We start from the raw sequence: 23,428 nt of genomic DNA, 5'->3' as shown, positions 1-23,428 counted from the left end.
TTACCCACCTTTTTGCGCCTATATGTCTAAGAGCTGCATGATGTAGAAAGAGCAGAAATCAATCCCATTTTCTGGACAGGAAATTGACGTTCAGAGTTAATCATCTTTTCTATCTCCTGATTCTGGGGCTGGAGTGTGGCATGGGAGTTGGGGATGGAGGAGCTTTGGTTGCCTGAAACTGGGGTGGCCAAAGTATGTCCGAAATCATTTTCTGCTGAAAATTTGGAGTTTGTTCCCATTTTGTTTTTAATGTCAGGGAAGTTGCATGTGTGTGGCCCCCTCTTTTCTCTAGGGATGAGCGGTGGGCTTTCACTCTTTGGGTGGTTCTTACAAGCCTGAGTCAGAGTGAGCTGCACCCTTTGGGCAGTGACAGGGAGGGCAGGGTGAGACTCAGTGTGTGGGACTGTGGACCATTTTATGCCTTCACTCACGCCTGGTCAATTCTGCTTCCCTCCTTCCATCGTGTCCTCTCCCAGGTAGCATGTGCCTTGTGTGAAATGCTATCAGGGTCCTTATGCCAGGAGGCCGTCCAAGAACTCTGTCCTCGGCTGTTGCTGGCTGTGCTATGTCATCTCTACTGGGTGATTGAGCAAAATGTTCCCACAAAGATAGTGGTTTACAGCAAAGAAGGGGGCCCAGGAGGCAAGAGGAAGCCCTTTGACCCCACTAGGTAAGCCTAACCCCTGTGTGATGGAGGAATGAGACTAGTTAATTCCTGAGGGCCCTGGACAACTGGATGCTGATCCCCTAGGAATGCTGAGAAAGAGAAAGCAGAAGAGTGGAAGAATATCTAGCATCATGTGCTAGAATATTCTTGCATATTCTCAAGTCTCTCATTAATCTTTTTCTTGCCTGCACTCTTCTACTGATTCACTCAGTGGTTCATATCCATGGTTATAACTCTGCACATGAGGAGATTCAATTAGGTGGTAAATGACCGGACAAGACCATGTCTGTGTCATTCTCTCCATGCAGTTGTGGCCATTTGAATCTGGTTGACTGCTGGCTTGGCTTTGTCACTAGCTGTGCCATTTTGTGCAAGTCACTACTAGAATTCAGTTTTCTCATCTGTAAAATGGGAGTTGGACTCCTAAATCAGTGGTTGTCATACTTTTTTTCTTTAAACCTCAGGACATTCTAGTCAAATGAAATTTTATATGAAAATGAAAACCAATAAAACCAGTAAGCAGAGACATTCTGATTAGGTGGGTATGGAGGTGAAGAGATAGCCTAACCCTCCTTCTGTGCTATGGAGAGCAGAATTTGAAAACCATGGCACTAAAATGTCCCTAGGGTCTCTTTCATAGGACTCTGTGGTTGGATGAGTGCCAGGGTTGAAGGGGTACATGGATGGACAATTGGAATGGGTTTCATAGAGCCATGGATTTTCACCTGCAGGACAGCAGAATCCAGCTACCAGATTAGGGAACTGTTGCCAGCACAGGGGTGCAAACTAGGGCGTAATGCTTTGTCCATCCTTCTGTCCCTTTCTTTTCACAAACCCAGTGATGGTGGCTTTCAGTTGTGCCCTGGAGGTAGTGAAGTTGGTGCTATTGTCAGCTGCGTATGATGGAGTGGTGGTCTATGCAGATCAGCATCACTGCTGGGACTTCCTGTCCTGCCCCCAATTTTTCTACATAGGGATTATGGACCTGACAAGGTGGGATGATTTCCCCAGTGCCCTCTGTACCACTCTAGCCCCTGGACCGCAATGTCCTATCTCCCAGCCTTCTTGTCTCCTGCTCTCTCAGCCCTCATGTCTTCCCTGTCCTGTGTACCCTGGTTCCTTGCCAACACCCTCCAGCAACTCTTGGCGTCCTGTGTCCCACCCTAGCAGCATTGTGAACAATTGTGAACCTGCCATTCTGCACCGAATTCTGAAGCCTGTCAGGAAGCTCCTCTACAGCGTCGATGATCATTGGAGGATCCTGGCCAGGGCCTTCACTGTGCAGGTGAAAGCCCGGGGAGAGGTCCATAGCCCAGCCTTTCATTTGCTGTAGCGGAGGACATCTAACAGAAATGTTAAATAACTTGCCCCAGAAAGAGAAAAGAATAGAATGGAGCCATCTAAAGTGTAGTTCCCTTCCCGGCCAGTCCAAGGGCCTGGTTAAAGGAGGCAGGGAAAGCCTGAGGAGGGGTCAGCAGCTCTAGTCCTCCTGGAATGATCCATGGATCCCAGCATCTGGCTTGAGATTCAAACCTTCTCAGCATTATCCCCCTACTTGTCACTTTAGTCTCCACCTATGTGTACCAAGCAGTCTGCCCCTGCTCTCAACTGGACACAGTCCTTACCTGAGTATGGGGCCTGAGGGAGGGCTGAGGCGGGTACTTGGTTCCCATGACCTGTTCTCCATCCATAGCTGTAGTCTCCTCGCACCCACAGCTCCTCTGGCACCAATCAGTGGCTCAGACTCTGGGGCAAGACTTTTTGGGCAATCTAATCAAGTGGATCAAGGAGCCCAACCTCGTCATGAAAGAAATTGGGCTCCATGGAATCAGTAACCTGACACTGCACCCAGGACAAGTAAGGGTGGGGGGCACCAAGTGGGAATTGAAGGTTAGTCCCTGAAGCATTTAATTTACCTCCCTTGAGCCTCTTAGTTATCCAGGGCTTAGTATATCCCCCAACTCCTCATCCTAGGGCAGCACAGCATTCAGTTTGTAGACTTACGTAGACGGGCCGTCAGGCCTCCTGAATCTCCTGAGCGCCAGCCTTCCACTTCCTCGGCGTGTCCAGCCCCCAGATTCCCCATGTCTGTTTCTCTTAGGCATCATCTCTTTTCTCAAAGCCCTGTCCCCAAAGTGTTGCATGATCCCCAGGTGATGAGTGATCTCTGCCTTCTCCCAAATAGTCAGAGTCTCTGAAGAGCCTGGTTCCCGTCTTGCGAGACTTCCTTCTTGCGAGACTTCCTTCTTGCGAGACCTCCTGAAGAATGAGGTACGAGTGACAGTGCAGGCAGTGAAGTGTCTGTGGAACATCATCTGCCATGGGCAGGGAGAGGACATCAAGGTGGTCTTTTGCAGCATCTCCAAGCAGCTGTGTCCGCTCATCAATGATGTATGGGCCTGCGTCCTTCGAATCAGTTGGGAATAGGATGGGCTGGGGCTGAAGACGAACCCTGGAAGCTGAACGAAGGGCACTGGGGCAAGGCTGTGGGACTGTGGTGGAGGCTGAAGTCACTGAGGGGCAGAAAAAGGAGATGTAGCTACTTGAAGCAGTGTGTAGGACGTGAGCCAAATGCATTCCTTATTACCTACAGGCGTAGCACACGCTCATCCACTTACTTTCTCACCAGAAGTTTCCTGAAGGAACCACTGAAGGAAAAAAAGTGGCATACTAACATGAAATTGGTTCTGACTCCAAAGATCTTCTGCAGACTCCACTCACGAAGTGAAGAGTAGGGAGAGAACACATGACTCTACCCTCCTCCCAAACAACACAGGGGCCCTAGAATGCTGGGAACCTTGTCACAAGAACCCACAGGCTCAGAAACCTGAACTTCCCAGACCAATACCAATCTACTCCATGTCTCGTCCCCCTTAAAGAGCATAGAATTTTAGAGCTGAAAGGAACTTGACATCAGAGATGCATGCTCACAGTGCTCCTGATCTGGCATCTATAACTTTGAAATTTGTGAACCTTGGATTTGAATTACTTTTGTACCGGTCTCATCTCCTCTGTGAGCCTGGACACTCCATGGTGACAGAGTCAATGTCTGATTCATCTATCTTTCAGTTATTTTTAAAATTCAATGTGTATGCTTGACTTAACAAGGCACAATGAAATCTTTGTCCTCCATCCAAACAATATAAGGACTTTAGAATGCTTTAACTCTGATCACACCCTCTCATTTTATATATTAACATTGCCTAGTATTTTAGTTTCCATTCTTTTAAAATCCCCAAATTTGGTCTTTATTTATATTTTTATTTTTATTGAGTTGATAAGTTACAATCTTGTGAAATTTCAGTTGTACTTTATTGTCTGTCAGTCGTGTTGTAGGTGCACCCCTTCACCCTTTGTGCCCACCCCCCACCCCACCTTTCCCCTGGTAGCCACTAATCTGTTCTCTTTGTCTGCATGTTTAAATTCCTCATATGAGTGGAGTCATACAGAGATTAACCTTCTGTAACTGGCTTATTTCACTTAACATAATTCCCTCAAGGTCCATCCATGTTATTGCAAATGGAATGATTTTGTTCTGTTTTGCAGCTGAGTAGTATTCCATTGTATATATGTACCACATCTTCTTTATCCATTCGTCTGTTGATGGGCACTTAGGTTGCTTCCCCGTCTTGGCTATTGTGAATAATGCTGCAGTGAACATTGGGGTGCATGGGCCTTTTGGGATTGCTGACTTCAAGCTCTTTGGATAGATGCCCAGCACTGGAATGGCTGGGTCATATGGTAGTTCTATTTTTAATCTTTTGAGCAATCTCCATACTGTTTTCTGTAGTGACTGCACCAGTTTGCATTCCCACCAGCAGTGCATGAGGGTTCCTTTTTCTCCACAACCTCTCCAACATTTGTTACTATTAGTTTTAGATATTTTTGTCATTCTAATGTGTGTAAGGTGATATCTTAGTGTAGTTTTGATTTGCATTTCCCTAATGATCAGCAATGATGAACATCTTTTCATGTGCCTATTGGTCATCCGTATATCTTCTTTGGAGAAATGTCTGTTCATGTCTCCAGCCCATTTTTTGATTGGGTTGTTTGATTTTTTGTTGTTGAGTTGTGAGAGTTCTTTATATATTATGGATATTAAGCCTTTGTCAGATATATGACTTGCAAATATTTTTTTCCCAGTTAGTGGGTTGTTTTTTTGTTTCAATCCTGTTTTCATTTGCCTTGAAGAAGCTCTTTAGTCTGATGAAGTCCCATTTGTTTATTCTTTCTATTGTTTCCCTTGTCTGAGAAGACATGGTGTCCGAAAAGATCCTTTTAATACTGATGTCAAAGAGTGTACTGCCTACGTTTCCCTCTAGAAGGCTTATGGTTTCAGGTCTCACCTTTAGGTCTTTAATCCATTTTGAGTTTATTTTGGTGAATGGTGAAAAAGAATGGTCAATTTTCATTCTTTTACATGTGGCTTTCCAGTTTTCCCAGCACCATTTGTTGAAAAGACTTTCTTTTCTCCGTTGTATGCCCTCAGCTCCTTTGTTGAAGATAAGCTGTCCATAGATGTGTGGTTTTATTTCTGGGCTTTCAATTCTGTTCCATTGATCTGTGCACTGGTTTTTGTACCAGTACCATGCTATTTTGATTACTGTAGCTTTGTAGTATGTTTTGAAGTCAGGGATTGTGATGCCTCCCGTTTTGTTCTTTTTTCTCAGGATTGCTTTAGCAATTCGGGGTCTTTTGTTGCCCCATATGAATTTTAGGATTCTTTGTTCTCATTCTGTAAAGAATGTCATTGGGATTCTGATTGGGATGGGTTGAATCTGTAGACTGCTTTAGGGAGAAGGGACATTTTAACTATGTTTATTCTTCCAGTCCATGTGCATGGAATGTCTTTCCATCTCCTTATGTCGTCATCCAATTCTCTCAGGAAGGCCTTGTAATTTTCATTATATAGGTCCTTCACTTCCTTAGTTAAATTTACCCCAAGGTATTTTATTCTTTTTGTTGCGATTGTGAATGGTATTGTATTCTTGAGTTCTTTTTCTGTTGGTTCATTACTGGAGTATAGAAATGCTACTGATTTATGCAAATTGATTTTATACCCTGCAACTTTGCTGTAGTTGTTGATTACTTCTAAGAGTTTTCCAATGGATTCTTTGGGGTTTTCTCTATATAAGATCATGTCGTCTGCAAACAGCGAGAGTTTCACTTCTTCCCTCCCTATTTGGATTCCTTTTATTCCTTTTTCTTGCCTGATTGCTCTGGCCAGGACCTCCAGTACTATGTTAAATAAGAGTGGTGATAGAGGGCATCCTTGTCTCGTTCCTGTTTTCAGGGGGATGGGGTTCAGTTTTTGCCCATTGAGTATGATGTTGGCTACGGGTTTGTCGTATATGGCCTTTATTATGTTGAGGTAGTTTCCTTCTATGCCCATTTTGTTCAGAGTTTTTATCATAAATGGCTGTTGGATCTTGTCAAATGCTTTCTCTGCATCTATTGAGATGATCATGTGGTTTTTATTCCTCAATTTGTTGATGTGGTGTACCATGTTGATTGATTTGTGGATGTTGAACCATCCCTGTGTCCCTGGTATGAATCCCACTTGATCATGATGTAGGATCCTTTTGATGAATTGCTGAATTCTGGTTGCCAAAATTTTGTTTAGAAGTTTTGCATCTATGTTCATCAGTGATATTGGCCTGTAGTTCTCTTTTTTCGTGGTGTCCTTGTCAGGCTTTGGTATCAGAGTGATGTTGGCCTCATAGAATGTGTTAGGAAGTGTTCCATCCTCCCTAATTTTTTGGAATAGCTTGAAAAGGATAGGTATTAAATCCTCTATGAAAATTTGGTAGAATTCTCCAGGAAAGCCATCTGGTCCTGGGGTTTTATTCTTTGGGGTGTTTTTGATGGCTGTTTCAATCTCTTTCCTTGTGATTGGTCTGTTCAAATTGTCTGCTTCTTCTTGAGTGAGCTTTGGGAGATTGTAGGAGTCCAAGAATTTATCCATTTCCTCTAGGTTATCCATTTTGTTGGCATATAGTTTTTCGTAGTATTCTCTTATAATTAGTTGTATTTATGCAGAGTCTGTTGTTATTTCTCCTGTTTCACTTCTGATTTTGTTTATTTGAGCTTTCTCCCTTCTTTTCTTTGTAAGTCTGGCTAGGGTTTTGTCAATTTTATTTATCTTCTCAAAGAACCAGCTCTTTGTTTCATTGATCCTTTCTACCGCCTTTTTCATTCAATAGCATTTATTTCTGCTCTGAGTTTTATTATTTCTCTCCTTCTGCCGAGTTTGGGCTTTATTTGTTCTTTTTTCTCTAGTTCAGTTAGGTGTAGTTTAAGATTGCTTATTTGGGATTTTTCTTGTTTGTTAAGATGTGCCTGTATTGCGATGAATTTTCCTCTTAATACAGCTTTTGCTGTATCCCGTATGAGTTGGTATGGCATGTTATCATTTTCATTCATTTCCAGGTAGTTTTTATTTCTTCTTTAATTTCTTCAATGATCCATTGCTTGTTCAGTAGTGTATTGTTTAGTCTCCACAACCTTGTGCCTTTCTCAGCTTTTTTCTTGTAATTAATTTCTAGCCTCATAGCATTATGATCGGAGAAGATGCTTGTTATTATTTCCATTTTTTTAAATTTGTAGAGGCTTGCCTTGTTTTCCAACATATGGTCTATCCTTGAGAATGTTCCATGTGCACTTGAGAAGAATGTGTATTCTGCTGTTTTTGGATGAAGTGATCTATATATGTCTATTAAGTCCAATTGTTTTAGTTTTTTGTTTAGCTCCACTATTTCCTTGTTGATTTTCTGTCTGGATGATCTGTCCATTGATGTGAGTGGGGTGTAGAGGTCCCCTACTATTATTGTGTTGTTTTTAACATCTTCCTTTAGGTCTGTTAATAGTTGCTTTATGAACTTTGGTGCTCCTATGTTGGGTGCATAGATATTTATAAGCATTATTTCTTCTTGATGAAGTGTCCCTTTGATCACTATATATTGTCCCTCTGTGTCTCTCTTTACCTGTCTTATTTTGAAATCTGTTTTGTCTTATATAAGAATTGCAACACCTGCTTTCTTTTGCTTGCTATTAGCTTGAAGTATTGTCCTCCACCCCTTCACTCTGAGCCTGTGTTTGTCTTTGGGGCTGAGGTGTGTTTTCTGGGGGCAACGAATTGTTGGATCTTGTTCTTTAATTCATTTTGCCACTCTGTGTCTTTTTATTGGAGAGTTCAATCCGTTTACATTGAGGGTGATTATTGATGCATGTGGAATTAATGCTGTCAATCTGTCGCTCGTTATCTGGTTTTCCTGCCTTACCTTTGTTTCTCGTCCTGTGTGTTTTAGCCTACCCATTGACTACTGCAATTTCTTATGCTGGGTTTCTTAGATTTTTCCTTATTTATGTTTTGTGGCCATGTTCTGTATTTTAGTTTAGTGGTTACCCTGAAGTTTGTATTTAGAATTTCATGTATAATATAGTCTATTCTCTGGTGGTCTCTTACTTACTTGGCCTAGACTAATTTAGTCCCTTTGCTCTTCCCCTCCTAAATTATTATTTCCATTTCTTATTCCAACTCATGTTATGAGTTTGTAGTTAGAGTGATAAGATCGTCTTTGCTTTGGTAGTTTCCTTACCTTTATCCTAATGCTATAGTTGAATATTTGCTATCTATTCTGGTTCTATCTATCTGTCTCCCTACTCTGTGGTTTGTGACCCCTTTCTCCCTTTTTTCTTTTTTCAGGTATGAGAGCCTTCTTGAGGATTTCTTGTAGTGGAGGACTTTTGGTTACAAATTCCCTTAACTTTTATTTGTCTGGAAAAGATTTAATTTCTCCCTCATATCTGAAGGATATTTTTGCTGCATAGAGTATTCTTGGCTGAAGATTTTTATCTTTTAAAGTTTTGAATATGTCACTCCATTCTCTCCTAGCTTGTAAGGTTTTTGTAGAGAAATCCGCTGAAAGTCTGATAGGAGTTCCTTTGTAGGTTATTTTCTTCTGTCTTGCTGCCCTGAGTATTCTTTCTTTGTCTTTCATTTTTGCCATTTGTACTACTATATGCCTTGCAGTAGGTCTTTTTGCATTGACAAATCTAGGAGATCTGAAAGCTTCCTCTACACACATTTCTCCCTCAATCCCTAGATTTGGGAAGTTCTCTTCTATAATTTCATTAAGCACACTTTCTGCTCCATTTTCCTTTTCCACGTTCTTGGGAATTCCTATGATCCTTAAATTCTTTCTCATCATTGAATTTGCTATCTCTTGGAGATTTTCCTCATTCTTTTTAATTCTTAGTTCTCTTTCTTCCTCTGTCTGGAGCCATTCAGCCTGTCTATCTTCGATTATGCTAATTTTCTCCTCTATGATGTCTACATGGGCATTCAGGGAATCCGTATTCTGTTTTATCTGGTCCATTGTGTTTTTCATCTCTAGTAATTATGTTTGATTCTTCTTTATAATTTCAATCTCTTTTGTGAAGTAACTCCAGAACTCGTTGGCTTGTTTCTCTATCTTTCTCTCTACCTCATTGAGTTTTTTGATGATAGCTACTCTGAACTCATTTTCACTTAGTTTACCTATTTCCAAGTCCTTAGGACTTAATTCTGTGTTTTTATTGTTTTCCTTCTGGTCTGAAGCTTTTATAAATTGCTGGATGGTAGAGGAGCAGTTTTTGCACATGATGGTAGAATTCAGTTGCAGTTACAGCCTGTCGCCACTGGATGGGGGTTGAGAGCTGTGAGTTCTGAGCTCTCCGCCTTCGGGCAAGATGGCGGCGCCCAGCGCAGTTTGCTGGGGGGAGGGGCAGTTTCTCTTGCGCGCCAACCTGGATTCGGATCAGCTCTGTTCTCTGGTCTTCCGAGGCCCTCACCTGATGGGGTCCCCGTGCATGGAAGCTTTCCCCTCTCAGCGGGTTTCCACTGTACCAGCGGCGGGAGTCCTGGACGATCCCCTGGTCGCATGGTCCCTCCACCTCTCCTTTCCGCACCTGCGGCAGCGATCCCAGTCTCTAGGGGAGGGAGCAAAGTTCTCTCCTACCCCATTCCAGCTCCTCCAAGGGCAGCTCCAGCCTCTCCGTTCTCTGTCTTCTTACTCTGTAGGTCTCTGACAGTCTCAGCATTAGGGGTCATTGGTTGAAATTCAGTTTTTCCGGGTTTTTTTGGTTTTATTTTGGAGGGGAGAGAGTCGCAGGTCAGCTCACCCTGCCATTTTGCTCTGCCTACCCCCCAAATTTGGTCTTTATATCATCATCATCATTATTGTTGCTATTTTACACAGTCAATACTTATTTAGATTTACCCATGTTTACAAATTTCTTTTTCACCTTTCCTTCTTGCAACTCTCTCCTCCCTTCTAGATTCATTTTTTTTTCTCCCTTGGTGGTTTCTTCAGTGGATCTGTTAATAGTAAAAGTTTTCAAAAGTTTGGATTGTGTCATGGACATTATGAATATTAAGTTCTGTGACTCTGGGTCTCACTTAAATCCTATGGAAATAGGATATTGATATTGATATCAATACTGGATGTGGATATTGATATCAATATTGGATATTGATATTATCCCTTAGCAGGCAATTGACCTGTTTAACTTCAGGCTGCAAGTTCTGACTAGCCTTTCTGAAAATGTCTTTATTTTGTCTCACATTTGTCTTTAGTTTTCAGCAGTTTAGGATGAGTCTTGGAATGAATTTATTTGGGTTTAGTCTCTCTAGGGTTCACTGAATTTCTTGAAATCTCTATATTTATGTCTTTCACTAAATTTGGAAAGTTTTTAGCCATTATTTCTTAAAAAATTTTTCAGCACCACACTCTTTCTTCTCCTCTCCTGTTGGGAATCTGATGACACAAATGTTAGACCTTTTGTTATTGTCCCATAGATCCCAAGATTCTGTTCATTTTCAATCATTTTTCTCTTTGTTGTTCAGGTTAGATAATTTTTATTGATCTATCTTCAGGTTCATTGACTCTTTCCTCTGATATCTCTGTTTTGTTGGTAAGTCTACCCAATTTTGTATTTCTCAGTTCTAAAATTTCCCATCGCTCTTCTTTATATCTTCTTTTCCTTTGATGAGACTTTTCATTTCTGTATTCACTTCAAGAGTGTTCACTGTTGCTTTTGGGAACCTTTGGTATAATAACTGCTTTAAAGTTTTTATCAGATAATTCCAACATCTGTTTCCTCTTGACTTTAGCATATCAATTGTCTCTTCCCATTGAATTGAGATATTCCTGCCTCTTTGCATGCTGAGTAATTTTGGATTGTGTCATGGACATTATGAATATTAAGTTCTGTGACTCTGGGTCTCATTTAAATCCTATGGAAATAGGATATTGATATTGATATCAATATTGGATATGGATATTGATATCAATATTGGATATTGATATTATCCCTTTAGCAGGCAATTGACACGTTTAACTTCAGGCTGCAAGTTCTGACTAGCCTTCTGAGTGTGGGTTGTGATTTCAATGGTCAGTTCTGAATTCATAGCCTTTGCTATTCTGAGTTCACACCACCCAGTGTCCAGTCTTGGACCTGGAGCATTGTCTTTCCAGTAGTTCAGTTCTCAAAGTCTATTGTATGTGGTTTAGGATCAGATCTATGCATAGGGTGAGCTCAGGAATTCATAAACAACTTTATAGGGTCACTTTCCCTCTCTGTGACCTTCTTAGTTTTACATTTCCCTAGGGCTCCACTTTTTCCAGTCATCTGGCAAGAAAGCTGGGGTTTTAGTTCCCCCACAATGCCAGACATTTCTGTGACTGTGCCCACAACTGGGCCATGGGGTGTTAGAGCAGAGAGAGGAAATAAAGCAATGGTGGTTTGTCAACCTTCTTGGGGCCAAAGCTCCTTCAAGTGGAGGGTAAACTTCCCCTCCCTCAGAGTTTTGGCTCCTATAGGCTCCCACTGGGACTTGCTTGGGGGGTGTAGCATGAGAGCATAGAGGGGATAAAAAGAAATGAGGGATTTCTTTGAGCATTTTGAGTGTCCTTTCTGGTTCTTTGAGCATTAACTAGAGGGCTTCTCTGGGATCCCTCTGTCTGCCCATGGTGCTTGCTTCCCAGTTTCTGGCTACCTTGCAAGCAGGCTGGGGAGACCAGTAGGTATGACAAGGCATGCCCCTAGGTTATCGAAACCAGAGAAGTCCTCCTCCTGCAACAGCAGCTGGAGTGTCAGCAACCTCTTCATCTTTGGTCCCTGGGAATGTCTCTTATTTTCTTGAAAGCTCAGCTATGCTTTAAAAATATTTTTTGTGTATTTTATCTAGCATTCAAAGGTGTTTATAGTGGGAAAGTTGTCCAGTTATTTTTTTCTTCTATATGGCTGGAATAGGCAGTTGAGATTTATGGTCTAATAGTAAATGGTCATCATCTACAGAATGGGAACCTGGCAGAATGAAAGGAACACTCCCCTGAGGGTCATAAGATCTGGACTCTGGGTGCTGCTTTACCATTCACCTAGTCATATGAACCCACTTAGGTGAAGCTCACTAGTTTCATCATTTGTAAAATTTTCTTCTATTATTTTGCTGGTATGTGCTCTTTTCTTTCTTCTTTCTATTCTAGTCTTTGGAATTTCTTTGAATTTATTTTCCATGTTTCTTAACTTTTCTTTTATATTTCCCATCTCTTTGTCCATTTTGGAAGAACTACTCGGCTGATTCTCCTCTTAATTCACTCTTTAGCTGTGGTTATTCTGCTATTTATACCCATCTACTGAATTTTATTTAATTTTTTTTTTAATGAAGCAGGTTCTCTTTCTCTTCTGGTTGATGGTGTGATATCTGAATAACTATTACATTATTCTATGGAGATACTGCCTTACTTTTGCCTATATCTATTTATTTCCTTATTTACTTATAATTTCAAAGTTTGGATTTCCAAGCACTTTAAAAAATGTCCTCAATATCCTTTTTTTACAAAGTCTTTCTAAGGATTCAATTATACTTTCTCTAAAGTTTTGTTCAGACTGTATTATTTGGATGATGGGGGTTTTGTTTGTTTCTCTTGCGGTGTTGGTTTTCCTAACTGTTTGGTGAGACCTGGAAATTTTGCACTACTAATTCTTCGCTGGCCCTCTGTGAGAGCAATACCTAGCACTGCAGTCTAACTTTAGTAATTGTGGGGGAGCACCCAGGGACATGTGGACAGCTGGATGCCAGTAGCCAGTCTTTTGATTACGGGGTTCTGTGCTCTTCCTGGGTGTTACTGGATTCCTGCACTGTCCTATTTCTCTGGTCCAGATACACACTCCCTGCTCTGTTGGGGTGACTTTGTGCTCCTTGTGCTTGCTGTTTAGTAAGGGGGATAATGAGAGGGCAGGGTGGAGAGAGAAACTGGATTGGATGGCTGAACTACAGCACCCCAAACGACCACCCTGTCAGTTGCCCAGTGTCCTGTTCTGCTCCATGTACGCACAGCCTGTAAGCTTAGAGCATCCCAGAACACACCCACTTCCTGCAGCAATCTGCTCTTGCCCTCACTTTGGGCTGTGGTTTCAACTTTTATTTCAATCCTGTCTGCTGTTTATCTTTCACTGATGCTCTAGTCCTCTGCAGGGGAAACATTTAATATTTCAGAGCGATTATGAATTTAAAAAGTATATCTCTACTATTTCTCTGAGGGATTTAGGGCAGGAAGGGATGATTGGAGCAATGCTCAGTCACTCATCTTGAGCTAATCTGCATGAGATACTTTTTCTCTTTGTTTTTTAAATTAAAATACTAACATTGAATCATCTCTCTGTTTTGGCCATTATGTTCACTGGGCAAAAATTAATAACATGTACATCCAATTTGCTAAATTGTCTGTTGCCCATATCCTACAATTTCAGGGACTATCTGTCTTGTCCACTATGTCGCTATTATTTGGCACTGTGCCTGGCTCATGATAAATGCTCAATAATTATTTGTTCAATTTATATATATAATATACTCTTGAAAGTGTACAGAGTTTAGCTGTTTGTGATCATTGTTAATTAATATAAGCTAATATAGATTTAAAAATTTTTATTCACAGCATAATGAGGATAACCATACGTATTTTTTAAAATTTGGTATTCTTGAGCTAAATCCTTGGAAGAGTATAAAGTTACTAGCTGTGGATATGGTCCATGGCAGAACTGAAACTATGATCTTGGTTTCCCTTGTGCTGTGCCTTAACAAACTGACTTATTAGCTCTAGGGCTCTAAAGAGAATTACTCAGATACACAAACCGTGTTGCCTTTACATTATGTAAACACAATGCCATCAGTGTATTTTGGACATGGAAAATGAGATGTGGGAGTATGGAAGCCAGGCCAGGCAGGGCCAGAGGGAAACCATGACCTTCCTCATCTCTATTTTGCTCTTCAGGGCAGGAGAGGGACAAGGTGAGGATTTCAGCCACCTCTGCCCTGGGCCACATGGTACATCGAGTTCACAAATTCAAGCCTGGATCCGCCCTCCAAAAAGAGATCTACACTTTTCTAGTCCCACTGCTGCTCAGCATTTAGGACACCACCGAGGTAGTCAAGGTACTGATGACCTCTATCCTGCCAGCCTCACCTGGTTTACCCCGTTTTTGCTAGAGCACAACCCCTTCCCTTTGGCTCTTTTTCATGAGGCCAGCCTTCGCTGTATTTTCTATATCCATCTCTTCAGTATCATCCTCTGGGCTGGCTCTGAGCTCTTTTACCCTCTTTTGGATACCATCGGTCTATCCTGATATGGTTCTGCTCCCTGAAGCTATTGATGTCCCTTGTTATGAGCCAGGTCCCATGTTTTATCTGATCCTGGCTACCAACCCCCAACCAAGCCCTTTGGGGGCCAGCTTTGTAGTCTTCCACTTAGTCTCCTGGCCTGGCTCTGCAATTATAGGAGTGAGGCTTTGGGGATTCCCTTCTTTCCATGCCATAGGCCTGTGGAGGGGCCCTGACCGAGTGGACTAATATGATTGGTTGGTCGTCACTAACACAGACATTCCGGCTTACCACCCTCAGTGATCACATCCAGGTATTGGAAGAAACATGCAAGTACCTGGTGAGTGAAAGTCTCTGAGGAAGCCGGGTCACAATATTCATGCTAAGGAGTCAAGGGCAGGCTAGGCGGGTGAAGAGGGGAGGGCTGACAGATGATACATTCTTTCTGTTTCTTGATTCTCATTCTCTATCATCAGCAAACTCTGAGAACCCACATTTGGGATACCAGTCCCTGGTTCTCCATATTTGATCCTCCTGGCGTCCCAATCTCTGCCTTCAGAGGCTAGGGAGGTCATGCAAGGGTAGTAGATGGCAATGGGACAGAGGCCTTCTGGTTAGAGTTGTAGGAAGAGAGGTAGGCAGGAGTCATCTGGGCTTTAGGTCAATGGTCATGGTGTTAAGGGTCTGTGGCTCCTAAGAAGTCAAGAACAGGGCAGAGATCAGGAATCCTTGTTGAAAAGTAAACACTTAAGGGCTAAGCAAGTAGGTTAGAAATTAACATTAGCAATTCTAATATTATGAATTTTGGCGCTTATTGCCTTCCATAGGTAGAGCACTTTACATTTACAAAGCACTTTTACATCCATTATCCCATTGGAGCCTTACAATCATGTGAGGGAGCTTGGGCAGGTTTTATTTCAGCTCTTACAGATGAGAAAATTGAAGCCAGTGTGTGTCAGGGCCAGTTTTCAAACCTGGTCTCCTGGCTCCATGTCAGTTGTTTTCTCTCTTATCATGTTGGTACCAAGAAGCAAACTTCTCTTTATGAACTTCTTGCTGAGTCTGCACTGCTGCTGTGGGTGGGACTGTCTGAGTCTATAGTTAGTTAGGCAGTTAAGCTGGCTGAGGACAGAATGATGCTGCTTGTGGACAGGGTGGGAGGGCCATGGCCGCAAGAAGGTCTTTAGTGGACTTCCCAGCAGCCCCCCTCTCCTGGTCAGCTTACCCCTCTTTGGCTCCACAGGTGGGCACAAGCAAAACACAGTTTGTAGGGGAGTTACTGTCCCAGAGCTTTGGCTTCCTGAAGAGCCCTCAGCCCTTCCTAAGGGCAGCTGTAGTCAGTTTCATGGGTAAGATGCTCCCTCCTGGAGACTCCTGCCCCCTCTCTTCAAAGGGGAGCCCTCTTTGACCTTCTGCTTAAAGGGCTGAGCCAGAACCATCAACAATGAAGCAGGTCACCTCCTTTCCTAGCCTGACCTGACTAAAGAGAGTGTCGGGTGACCGTGCTCACGTCCTGTGTTAGAAAGGCTCAGGGAGGAAGGGGAGGTCTGTGTGGGTCCACCCACACTGTCTGCACTCTGCTTTTTAGGCAAGGGAACCATGCTCATTTGAAAGGGAAAAACCTGTTATTTCCACTGGAACTGCATGGATTTTCCAAAATATTTTTGTTTTGAACTATAATAGTAAGATATGTTAATGTTAGAAACCCTGAAACATTCAGATTGGCAAAAAAGATGAAAATAATGCCAGAAATTCTACCATTTGGATTTAACCACTGCTAACATTTTAGGGTTTTTTCCCTAAGCATATACTATACACACACACTTGCACATGCACATACATAGCACTTTTTAAAACTTCCAAGTTTAGTACACCATTTTTTCCCTTGCTGTATCACAAATACATACCTTTACATACTCTCCAACATTATTTTTAATCACCGCATAATATTAATTCCATTTTATGGGTGGGTTTCTGAAATTATTTAGCTAGTCCCTATTTTTGAATGTTGAGACTATGTCGTCTTTTGTTTTTCTGAGCAGGGACTCTGGTTGAATCTCTGCATGCCATCATGATTATTTTGTTAATGTAAATTTCTTAATGAGCAGAATTTCTGGGCCCAAAGGGAATGTAAAATTTTAAGGATTTTGGTGCTTTAACTGCCCTCTAAAAAGCTTGAGTCACTTCTATTCTCACCAGTACTGTATGCGAGTATCCATTTCTCCAGACATTTGCCAGCCCTGGGTAATATTTTAAAATCATTACCAATTTGATAGGTGAAAAAAAATACCTTGCTGTTGTTTTGATTAATATTTTTTGTAGCAGGTTAAATATTTTTTCCTATGTTTATTGGCAATGCATATTTTACTTTTGCAAATTAATTGCCTTGTACCCTTCGTCCATCTTTTTATTGGTGTAGGAACCTCGTGGAGTTTAACATCTTGGGCTCATGCTCTACTTGTCACCTGCCGACAATATTTTTCTGGGTCACAGCTGCTCTGAGGGTTGGTCTTCTATTAGGACACTGACATCTAGGCTGCAAGGCACCTCTTAGATACATTCTTTGCTAGAAATGGTTTACAAGTTTGCTTGTTCACTACTCAACCTGGGGAAAGGGGTGGCCCAAAGGACCAGAAATTCTGGACAGACTTTCAATCTGTCCTATCTTTGAGGGTTAGCAGTTAAGCGGATAAGCATGAATCACATACGTAAGAATGACATGCAGCAGTTACAGAATGGTGAGCCTGAGCCTTGTGCCGGGCTTCTGGGTTACACAAGGGGTGGGGCAAGGTGGAAAGCAGGATGGGAAAATTCTTAAGGACATGTCTCATTATTTTAAATAAAGTTTATTTTTTACCATTGTAATGTTATATATAAAAGAAGAAAACGGAGAGAAGTAGGAGGAAGAAAACAAATTATCCATTGTCATACTAGTTAGGTACAAACACTACTGGCAAGAATGTTGTGGTCACTGAACATTTACCGTGTGCCCTGGGTGGTGGCGCTGCAGTGGTGCTCAGGCAGACACAGTCCCTGCTCCTGAAAGAACTTGCAGTTTTGTGGGTTTTTTAGTTGCATTCAAATATTTTAAAATTAATTTATATTTATAGAATAAATACATGAATATAGCCTCTTTGCAAAAAAAAATAGAAAAATTGTTGATAAGGGTAAATTTCTATTAACCCACGAGTCTTGCTGCTCTCCCCTCTTCCCCTGCCTGTTTGCTATATAGTCCCATATTCTTTTTCTGTGTGTGTGTGTGTGTGTGTGTGTGTGTGTATGTAATACGTATAACACATATATTACATATATTATATATATATACGTACAGTTTTTGCAACTTGCCTTTTTCCCACTTAGTATGTTGGTGTGTACAGATCTACTGCATTCCTATAACCCTTGATAGTATAATATTTGTTTCAAATTTTTGCTAGTCAAACAATGCTACTGTGAAATTCTTATATATGCCTCCTTATATACAGGTGTAATTTTTCTCCAGGCTAGATACCAAAAAGTAGACATTTATCATGCATACTGAGTTTAAAGTGAAACCACATGGTAAACTTTGCTCCTGTGTTGGCATGAGTTCCAGTCACCACCCCTCCCAACTTACAGGCTTTTGTTAGCCAAGATTTCAGTTCTCTTTTTTTAACCTAGAATTTGGATGTTATGATTATTGTTGTTATTTTATACAAACTGTTTAGATTTACGTACAGTATTACATGCTCACCATTCCTTTCTGCGTCTCTTACCATCCTTCGGGGGTCATTTTCTTCATCCTGAAGTACACCTTTCTGAAGTTTCTTTAGTGCTGGCATCCTGACGGTATGTTCTCTTGGTTTTTGTTTGTAATGATTTTTTTCTTACCCACATTCTTGCAAGATAACTTTACTAGTGACACAATTCTAGACCAACAATGATTTTCTCCCAGCACTCTGAAGTTATTGCACTGTTGTTTTCTGGCTTCGTTGCCAATAAGAAGCCTGCTGTTGGGGGCCGCCTGGTGGTGCAGCAGCTAAGTGCGCACGTTCTGCTTTGGCGGCCTGGGTTCACTGATTCAGATCCCACGTGTGGACATGGCACTTCTTGGCAAGCCATGCTGTGGCAGGCATCCCACATATAAAGTAGAGGAAGATGGGCACAGATGTTGGCTCGGTGCCAATCTTCTGCTGTCATTCTAATTTTTGTTCCTTTGTAGGTAATCTATCCTTTTTCTCTGGCTGTTTTAAGATTTTTCTTTTTGTTTTTAGTGTTCTTTAAAAGTATAGAGAATAGTATCATAACCCCCCACCCCCATGCCCATCTCCCAGCTTCAACAAATATCAACTCATGGCCACCCTTGTCTTTCTATTTCCCTACCTATTCCTTCTCCCTGTCAGAATTATTCTGAATCAAATCCCAGACTTCATATTATTTCATCTATAAATATTTTAGTACCTATGTCTAAGTGATACTCTTTTAAAAATCAAAACATTTAAAAAGTTATAATGGACATATTAAGGAGTAGAACGTAAATTATGCATGAATTTTTAAGATAAAAGAGGTTCCACGAATTTGTAGAATATATAGGACTTGAGGCAACTCATCCAGACCCCTGTCAACCTTAAAAATAAAACAGCCAATTATTTTACCAGCAAACGAGTTCATTCAGGAATAGCCAAAGAATTGCAATTCAGGATGCGCGAGCTGCAGTGGACCATAGGCAAATCCAACAAATAAGGGAGAGGAACATTATTTTAGAGAGAAAGGGGAGGAAATTGGGAAGGGTTGTTTTGAACAAAAGTCCATTGGAGAAAAGCAAGAGTTCAGGGTGCTGATGATTTCTCATTAGCTGAGTTGCGGGGGTAGTCAATTTCTGTTTGGGATGCAATGTATATTTCTTCCTGTAATTGAAGATTCTTTCCTGTTGATGACTCCTTTCTGTTGGGATCTGTAGTTGACTATCTTTCCTGTAATTGACCTTGAGTTGTACTGTATGGGAAAACCTCCTTCTGGCCTCCTGACTCTATTTTAAATGGAGTTTCCCCTTATTAATTTTCACATTTTCCCCTTTTGATTAAGATCTTTCTCCAAAAGCATTGCTGTATCAGGTTCTTTGCACCTAGTGGTTTTGTCCCTCAGCGCAGGAAGGACCGTTCCTGGTTGTCATGTACCACACTGGAGGGGAAGGGTATAGTGGCTGGAAACCATTTAGGCCACATTTAAATAACAAGGAAGGTTAGGAGGGAGAACTCTCAGGCATCTCTTATTCAAAGTCTATAGTTCTCTGAGTTGTAAGTATTGGAAATCATTTCATATTGTTGAGTTAACATCATCTTATTAAGTACATCATGTTTACAAAGTTTCGACAGGCAATAGGTAGAGTTAACAAGAAGTAACAAAGCAGGATTAATTAAGAACAATACAGTAAGCCCAGTTTGTGTGATAGTTCTAAACCAGGAGGCCGGGTTTCAGTTCTGACCCTGACATTTTGTACCTCTGCTGCCTTCTCCTAGATCTTACAACTGAGGTCTCTATCTGAGGTGACCCCTATTTCCAGCCACCACTGAGGAATTTCAGAGAAAGTATATCCAGAATGGTAATCCTAGACTCCTCAGTATACCAGAGAATACACCTCGCCTTCCTCCTCCCACTCGGCCTCCAAGAAAGGCTGCCTAAGTCACCTAGACAGGAGGAAGTTTTTCCCAAGGAGAGGAATTTAGTTACACTTCCACCTGTATCTAGAGCTTAACAAACCTTGTGGTCAAGAAATGGTTCTTCAAAGGATTTACATCTTTTCTGTATAGCTTAAGCCCAGCTCTTTTTTTCTGCTCTAAGTATCAATGAGGGCCACACGAAGTTGTGGCCTTTGATGAGCTTGAAGGGCCTTTTAGTTCTGTTGAGCCAAGATTCTTCCTGTCCTCTTTATCCTTTGCCTGCTAAGCAATTTCCCGTCTCCATCCCCTCGGTTCCCACCTGAATCTAAGCCCCTGCCCACGATTCCCTAACTGGACCACTTTAACGACCACCAACATCCTCCTCCTCTTCTCTACACTACTCTCCACACAGCAGCCAGATTCTCTGCAAAACATACATTGGGTCATGTTACTCCCCTTGCTTAAAACCCTTCAGTGGCTTTTCACTGCTCTTTTGGTCAAATTCTGTTCCCTTGCCCTCAGCCACAAGGCTTGACTGCTCTGGCTTCTGACTGTCTCTCCACCCTTAGCCTTCATCATTTCGCCCCTCACCAGAAGCTGTAGCCACACTGTCTGCTTTCTACACCGTGAAGAGACCACCCCTGCCCCACACTGGGAATGCTTCTGGCCTTGCTCTTCATGTGGCTGGGTCTTGGGCTGGATCTCATTCTTTGGACCTTAGTTTAAATGTCACTTCTCAGAGAGGCATTCTCTGACTGGCCTATCTAACAGGGTCCTTCCCAGCTATTCGCTCTAATTACTCTGTTAACTTTCCTTCTTTGGGCTTAATTTATGTTTTTCTGTTTATTTGGTCTTTCCTCCACTAGAATGTTAAGTTCTTGAGGTTGAGGAATCTGTCTTTCTTGCTCACCACTGCATCCCCAGCACCCAGCACAGAGCCTGGAGATAGCAGGTGCTCAATAGATAGTTGTTGAATGGATTAGTGGTTATTGTTTACAACAGTGAAAAATTGCAAACAACTTAATTATTCACTTATCGGGGTTCATCAAGGAAATTATGATAGAAGCATGTGATTGAATATTATGTTATATGAAGGAATATTTTATGGGAATAAAAAATGTTAATCCTATTTTTGTACAAACAAAAAGTGTCTATATTAGATATTTTAAAGGGTACTGTAAGGATTAAGTATGAAAATATTAACAGCGTTATATCTAGGGGTGAGTGATTTTTCTTCCTTTCAGCTTAAAAAAAATTATATTTAAACATTTGTCTGCAATAGAACAAGTGTCACTTTTACAGTGACAAAAATTATTCTAAATGAAGTTATATACTAATAACCTGGCATGTGGGGTAGAAAATAATAGGGTTTGAGTAGACAGTCTTTGTAGATCGGGAGTCTGAGTTGACCTCCTTTCTGGTTTCAGCTCTTGGAAGTCTGAGGAACGATCCTGTGGAAGATGTCCAGTCTTTGGTCCACACTACCCCGAAGAGAACTGATGAAAATGTTAACCTCCCGCCTGTCTCTCCTCCCAAGATGAGCCGCTTCAGCAGTAGCCTCTTTAAATTCTCTGCATGAAAGCCCCAGAAAGAAAGCAGCAACTGTTTAAGATTGTCAGACAGGAAAGAGAGGATGACGACAATCGGAAAAAGAAGGCCTGGCGTTGGCTCCCGGGCCCTCTAACTGTACTGCGCAACCGGTGCAACAGCGGGGTGAAAAATGCCCCACGTAGCATAGGCGATTTAGGTGAAAAATCAACATAGTCACAAACACCAAAGTCGAAGTGCACCGGAAGAAGCTGGGTCTGTCGAGGAATCAGTTGTTGGCGAGTCACTGTGAATATTTAGAATGGGGACCACAGCCGTTCCCATTGTCTGCTCAGATGTCAGCACTTCGCTCCACAGCGGCCTCTCCCGCCTCTGGTCTAGTGGCGTGAACTGCTTTGGAACAAAGCTGAGGAGGCAGTTTTGGTCTTAGTAGACACAGTATGTTTCTTGTCCTTTATCACCCAGGGGATTGTTGCCTATTAGCACATACACTTGTTAATAAAATTTATTTTCTCGTCCTAAGACAAGATGGCTTCCACGCTAGTTTTTGTGGATTGGGGATAAACCCGAGTGACAGGAACAGCTCTGGAAGCGTCTCCTTCAGCCTTCCGGTAAAGTTTCAAATGACAAAAAGGGAGGAGTAGGGTGGCAGAGCAGCTTAGTGCCTAGTTTTCAATCTGTTTTTCCTACCTCCGCACATGTTGGATGAAATTCACGTGCCTGACGCACCTCCGTGGTGTATTCAGATCTCAGGTTAGAGCGTGAAAAGGTGTTCCAGGGTTGTGTGCAGTGGAGCAGCAATGCCTCCAGCCCTCTTTCACTCAGGAAAGCACGTGAGATTGCCACCGAGTAAGTGACATTATTGTGGGGATAACTTTGGTCCATTCTCATCTATTTTAAAAACTCATTCTAAAATTTGGGTTTGAATTCTTGCTCCCACTACCACATAACAGTTATTACACACTAGTTCTTTTACGCTCCTTCCAAGCTCTGTGCTTCACTTCCTTCGTGCCTGATTTCTCGTCTACAAAGTGCTATTTATAATACCTCCTGTGGTATGGTCTCCCAATATCCATTCTCCCCTTCTTCCTTTTTTTAACCACGCATTTGGTTGCCTGGAATAAAGAATATGTTTCCCATCCTCTCTTGCAGCTAAGTGTGACCATGTCACTAAGTTCTGACCAAGTGGGTGTAAGGGGAAATGGCCCATGCGACTTCCCAGAAGTGCTCTTAAAGGGCAGAGCACATCCATTTCTGTCCTGCCTGTCTTCCTGGTGACTAGACTGTGAACGCGATGGTTGGAACTAAACTGCGAGAGGAAGTGATATATTGGAGATGGCAGAGCCGAAAGATAGAAAGAACCTAGATCAGTTATGATAGCAGAGCTGTTTACCGGTTTGCATATCTTACCTTCAGACTTTGTTTATCTAGGGAGGGGGGACAAATACAATTTTATCTGTTTTAACGAATGTTGTTTGAGTTTTCTGTCACAGGCAAACCCAATCCTGATGGATTTACTTAATCTTTCAACATTGCTGTAAGGATTAAAGGAGATAATGAATACAAAGTATTTAGTAGTTTGTCTGGCATGAAGTAAGAAGGCAATAATTTTTTTTCAAAAGTTATGAAACATTTAGGCTGTTGGAACTTGGTTCTGAGAACTTTCAAAGATATGGAAAGACCAGAGAATCAGTTCTTACTTTGGTCACATTGACTCATTTTACTTCTTTGAAGTTAGCAGTGATCAGCATGGTTTTGATTGCTTCTAAATTTTACGAACTTTTGGATAAAGTCTTTTGAAACTGGTTTCCTCATATTTAAAAATGAGAATATTTAAATGTACTTTATAGGCCCTGCAGAATTAAATGAAATAGTGCTGTGTACTTGGTATATAAATGGCTGTAAATGGCACTTAATAAATGGCTGTAATTAGTC

General features: G+C 41.7%; 1 protein-coding gene across 8 annotated transcripts in view; it reads left to right on the top strand.

The window, feature by feature from the left end:
- The window catches only part of LOC102148773 (uncharacterized), a 48,414-nt gene extending 24,986 nt beyond the window's left edge, over positions 1 to 23,428 (top strand). Inside the window, exons 9-15 of one of the 8 annotated variants that reach the window (XR_011439929.1) lie at positions 477 to 670; positions 1,507 to 1,660; positions 1,838 to 1,952; positions 2,384 to 2,524; positions 2,853 to 2,938; positions 13,984 to 14,144; positions 21,373 to 23,428. Coding sequence is in view for 2 of the 8 variants with exons in the window: in XM_070270855.1 (XP_070126956.1) it covers positions 477 to 670; positions 13,984 to 14,144; positions 21,373 to 21,524 (507 nt within the window). In the remaining 6 variants the exon portion in view is untranslated. Of the gene's footprint in view, positions 1 to 476; positions 671 to 1,506; positions 1,661 to 1,834; positions 1,953 to 2,383; positions 2,525 to 2,852; positions 3,059 to 13,983; positions 14,145 to 14,526; positions 14,650 to 21,372 lie in introns of those variants that run through there. The other 7 variants (XR_011439930.1, XR_002808591.2, XR_011439931.1 and 4 more) reach the window with 7 other exon arrangements.

The sequence above is a fragment of the Equus caballus genome, chromosome 6, assembly GCF_041296265.1.
Source record: "Equus caballus isolate H_3958 breed thoroughbred chromosome 6, TB-T2T, whole genome shotgun sequence".
Lineage (NCBI taxonomy): Eukaryota > Metazoa > Chordata > Mammalia > Perissodactyla > Equidae > Equus > Equus caballus.
The sequence above is the reverse complement of the archived record's forward strand: the minus strand, read 5'-3'. Positions and strand labels throughout refer to the sequence as shown.